The 4,994-nt window shown below is 40.7% G+C and overlaps 1 protein-coding gene across 2 annotated transcripts; it reads left to right on the top strand.

Moving 5' to 3' along the window:
* Positions 1–671: 671 nt before the first annotated feature.
* Positions 672–4,513, top strand: LOC148431200 (ciliary microtubule-associated protein 2-like). Of its 2 annotated transcripts, none has more exons than XM_088466228.1 (4): positions 672–726; positions 2,393–2,521; positions 2,894–3,015; positions 4,270–4,513. In XM_088466228.1, exons 1-4 carry the CDS (start codon positions 676–678, stop codon positions 4,358–4,360), a joined length of 393 nt encoding a protein of 130 aa, XP_088322354.1. In that variant the 5' UTR covers positions 672–675; the 3' UTR covers positions 4,361–4,513. The 2 variants fall into 2 exon arrangements, 1 of the variants encoding a protein (XP_088322354.1); XR_015877242.1 differs by having other exon boundaries at positions 725–812; positions 4,270–4,512.
* The last annotated feature ends 481 nt before the right edge of the window (positions 4,514–4,994 follow it).

Below are 4,994 nucleotides of genomic sequence, written 5' to 3'. Positions count from 1 at the left end.
TTTTGCATTTACTTTATAAGCATAGATACTGTTTTACATACCATGCCTACCTATAAGATTAGTGCTTTGAGTGGACATCAGGGACATGAATATCCACAGGATTTTTTTTTTATGCAAAACTCGGCCTTTCTGCTATCAGTGCTGCTACGCCAATCATGTGCACAAAATTCTACTAGGGTCGACCAACAACGGCTCTGTTATCCATGGCTAATGGTTTCAAACCATCAGTAAGAAACCATCAATGATTGAGCCATCAATGGTTTAACTCTGCGCATGCGCTGAACACAGCCGGCATTAGCCATTTGGATTTTGCCATTGATGTTCACCATTGGTGGCCTCCGATTGACGGTAAAACTAGTTATGATCGACATCAGACCATTGATGGTTGCCAATCATCAATGGTCGATGGCCAACCCTAAATTCTGCTTCTAGTATTCCTGATTCAATACAGATGGAGGTTAAAAATATGACTGAATGTGCTAATAGAAGTGTATGAAATATATTCACAGTGCACATGATATAGCTTCAGAACATCACGTGCTAGACTCAACCCACCTACATTCTCCCAAAAAGGCAAAAACAAGTGGCCAGAATATGGTGGTTATTCTGTGTGTGTATTTATGTCTGTTTCATTATATCCCTAGGAATGTTATCAGACAGAGCTAGGATACTTTGATGCAAAGTCATTCATTGAAGATCTTGAAAATGATCAAAAAAAGAAACATGGCAAGTTTGGAACAATTCATCGCTTTCCAAAAACTCCAACGGACAGGATATTCTACAGCTCGCTTGCCCACTGTCCCCGGCCACTTGTCAGTATTCAGGATTTGATTATCCAGTACAAACCATTTGCAGGATGTCTGCTTCAAAATCTAGCCTGTATTACCATGGAAACTTGGATGGGTGTGAATGTATACAAATGCACCCTTTATGCAAATGTACACAACTATGGATGGGCCATATAATATGTTTCCATTACTTAATTGCATATTAAGACTTAGCATGATAAAATAGTATTTTGACTCCTGGCTGTAACAAGTGTTTTGTGCACTAACATTCCTGTAAGCTCAGAATTTGGGTTTAGTTGGCTGAATCCCATGGATCTAAATGAATCCCAAATGTTTGAGTTGCTGTTAAGGTCCATCCAAGTCTCCAACAGAATCCTGAATTTGATACATTCCTTAATACAAAATGTATGTACTGTACATATAGAACACAGCTTTCCAGAGCTGGTTATTTAAAAGGACTGCACATACAGTATGTTAAAGATGGAAGGAACTGAGGGGCTAAATAAGGCATTGGAACTGCTGTGCTGGTGTCTATTGGGCAGCATGAATCGTGCAGAAATGATATATTGGGGAAGCTTATACTTGGCCATCCCACTCTTGCGTCTCATATATAATTATAGTAGCCCACTGATGCTGGCTGGTGATCACGTACTTTCATGCAAGTGCTACACCACATATGCTACATAAAGGTAAATGAAGACACTAGGGGATATATTTAATAAAGTGAGAATTTTTAGAGGTGGATATGTTGCCCATAGCAACCAATCAGATTCTACTTAACATTTAACTAGAATCTAATAGTTAGAATCCGATTGGTTGCTATGGGCAACATCTCCACTTCTAAAAACTCACTTGAGTAAATGTACCCATTGAGCCCTATTATGAGTATGTTCCAATGCCGATATTCTCGCATTGGTCAATGTTTTTTCAACTTTGCATGCGTTTAAATTTCAGCTTGAGCGTCCCACAGTATGTGGGTACAAAGTCGCAGGACCCAATGATACCTTTGCATGGAATCAGAAATGTATTGGGCATTCCTGAACGGTAACTGGGAGGTGGCTCTTCTGACACAGGAAGATGCATCTTATGGGTGTGTTATGGGAGTTTTGCGGGTGTGTCGCAGGAGGGGTTTTGGAATCAGATGCTTAATTGCGTGCATTGGAGGCCACACTCTGACGGAGAATCTGCACCTAGCAGTGACGCACCAAGCAGTAATGTAGCACCTACAGATGCACAAAGTGGCTGTCTCAGTCCTTGCACATTCCTGCGCACGGCTGTACACCAAGTGCTTATTGTAGAATTAGCATAAAGTCACAGGTGAGACTGTGACAGAAGAGCGCAAACACGTACGCCACTTTGTCTGGCTCAGAATCAGTCCCTAGAGGGAGCAATAAAGTGCACATGGTTAGTGGGGTGATCTGTGACAGTCCTCCTAGTGACTAGCTTCCAGTATCAATACTAATGACACCTAGGCAATAACATCTGCAATGTTTATGTACGCGCAGCAAGAGTTCTTACAGGAAGTGTCTGTGCGGCCTGTTATGCCTGTGTTATACTAATATACTGTGTGTCACTGCATCTTGATCTATTGTTTTTCATGATAGCATTCCCCAGGTCCTGGTTCCTATGATGTAAAATCAGTGTTCGCTTCTGTGAGGCAGTCCTCGGTTCCCTTCCTGACCTCTGCTAAGCGATTTGACAGAAAGTCATGCAGAGTCCTCTTTGGAAGTAATGTAAGTTTATTGTGCATAGAATATAGATGTTCTTTTTATTTCTGCATTACTGGTGCTGACTCGGCCTAAGTTAGCTCTTCCTAAGATTTTGGGTTGCTCTGCACAAACTTACACAGTAACTCCCTGAGATCTATGGGTATTTCGCACTCACATTTACAGCAAGCTTTTTATTTTTTTGCTTTATAGTATAAAAATAGTTTCAAATACTTTTAGCATTTTCCTTCTGTTCGCCACGTTTATGAATATGGACCCTGAATTAGTACTGTCTTCAAATTGAAAGCTTATGTCTTAGACAGAGTATTAGAACCTCCGGATTATCCAGTCCCCTTGTTTCTCACATTCAGTTAATCTACTGTACTTGTCACATTGCAGAACCCAGTCGGCGTTGGTCGATACGATATCAACAAACCCACAAGTGGCAAAACTTACCGATCTGCATTTCTCTCAAAAACCGCACGCTCTTTCTCTGATCGGGAAAAAGAAAAAGCTTTCAAGTGAGTTACAATTTGGTTCTTTTGCATTCAATGGTTAACATACCCTAGTACAGTGGTTCCCAAACTTTGTTTGGTACATGGTCCCCTTAGGTCCTCAGCATTTTTTTCACAGCATCCCTAGGCCAGGGGGGAGCTATTTACTAAGATCAAGTGCATTCCAATCAGCTCCTAACTGCTGTGTTTGAAAAATGACAGCTAGGAGCTGGTTGATTGGTACTTTAGCTTTGTCCACTTTATCTCCATCTAAAGCTTAGTAAATAGACTCCTCCATTAGCTTCGAGGTTCTGTTGGAACCTTGTGCACTAATACAATGTGGGTCCTATGACGGGAATTCCTAACACGTTTTTTCTTGCACCCCATAGAGGTGCAAGCAAGAGTAAGCTAGACTTTTCATCAGTAATAACCTGCTGTGTGCACAGTTGGAACTTCATACTTAAATGAATCTCCCCCCAAAAAAACATAGGGGGAATAGCTGGGATGAGGGACAATGGGAGATATACCCACAAAGGATTGACAGAGAAACAGGTACATATTACATTTTGGAGATAGAGAGGGACAGATAGGGACACAGAGAGGGAGCAGAGATGCACACAGAGGATGTGACAAACTTGGGTGGGTGGACCAAAGTCAGGGCTGGACTGGTGAAGAAGAGACAACAATGAATTCTCCCATCAGGACAGGAATCTGTGCAGAGCGCTCATTCACCCTTGTTGTATTGGCAGCAAATATTTGGTGCTCATTAACCTCTTCTCACTTTGCTGCACAGAGAAGGAGGGAGGAGAAATGAGAAGACAGATGGGGCTGTACAGCACAGCCACACACAAGTAGTGCAGCCTGTGTAATTGGCTGCACTCTGACGTTCTAAGGCTAACAGGTAGCACATGGCCCAGCCTACAAATATGGTGGCCCAAGTAATTTATTTGCACCCCAGGTACCACAGAACCCAGTTTGGGAACCACATCCTTAGTATAATATATACTAACATGTGATTAGCAACCAGTGGGCTCACTGAGGCTAAAGAGCTCTAGATGCTGCCTTTAATTTATTCAAACTGTACTAGAAAAACTGATTGGTTGCTGAGTTACAGCAACTTTTGTGTTCTGTTATCTGTGCATCAGTCTCAGAAATGTCCCCCTCAGTAGTGTATTGTTTATACATCCTCTTAACATGTAAGTTGTGCCCTACAAGAAGATGGACTTGAATTCTCATTCTGACGGCCATTATATTTTCTAATTCCACTGTTTGTTGTTCTAGGGAACGGATCCAGAGATCACACAGTACTTTGCCTGTTCAGCCATTAGTAGCACCGGCTAATGGTCCTCTACTACAATCTACTACTACATGAGAGAGAGGATGAGGCTTACCGGACATCATTTTGGCTGAGAACTTGAAATGATGGATAATCTAATGTTTTATGTGTTAAGAGGAACTGTGGGAATTAATCATTAACATCTTAATGCAAAAATCTGTCTATTGCTATTAATTGCACACGTTACTCATTTTCATCAGGATAATTGTTATATATAGTGGTCTGTTTCTTATATGTTCCAGGAGATATTCAATAGTTATTACCTCTTGTTATTTTATGAAGCACTCCCAGGTTTTCCAACAGCTCAATTCATAACACTGTCCTTCAGTGTAATTGAGGGATTCAGCATGGATGGGTAAATGAATTAGAGTCCTATGAGGGAGTAGTCACTGCTGTTATCTTTCAATAATAATTGTTGGCAATGATATCCCCCTCCGATTAAATAACTTCACCATTGACACTATAACAGATTTATATTCAACTCATAGGGTGCTACCGCTAATAACTACAACATGATCATGTTCAATGAAATGAGAAAGGAAGTTATACTATGGTGGTGTACATAAGTAACCCACTAATTATATACTGCAATACAAATTTTAATGATATATTAAATAATAATATACTAAAAGCCCAACAAACAAGAAAAAGAGGTAAACAAAGGAAAGCC

The sequence above is a fragment of the Taudactylus pleione genome, unplaced genomic scaffold (genome assembly GCF_031769625.1).
Source record: "Taudactylus pleione unplaced genomic scaffold, aTauple2 ptg002694l, whole genome shotgun sequence".
In the NCBI taxonomy this organism is placed as follows: domain Eukaryota; kingdom Metazoa; phylum Chordata; class Amphibia; order Anura; family Myobatrachidae; genus Taudactylus; species Taudactylus pleione.
The sequence above is the reverse complement of the archived record's forward strand: the minus strand, read 5'-3'. Positions and strand labels throughout refer to the sequence as shown.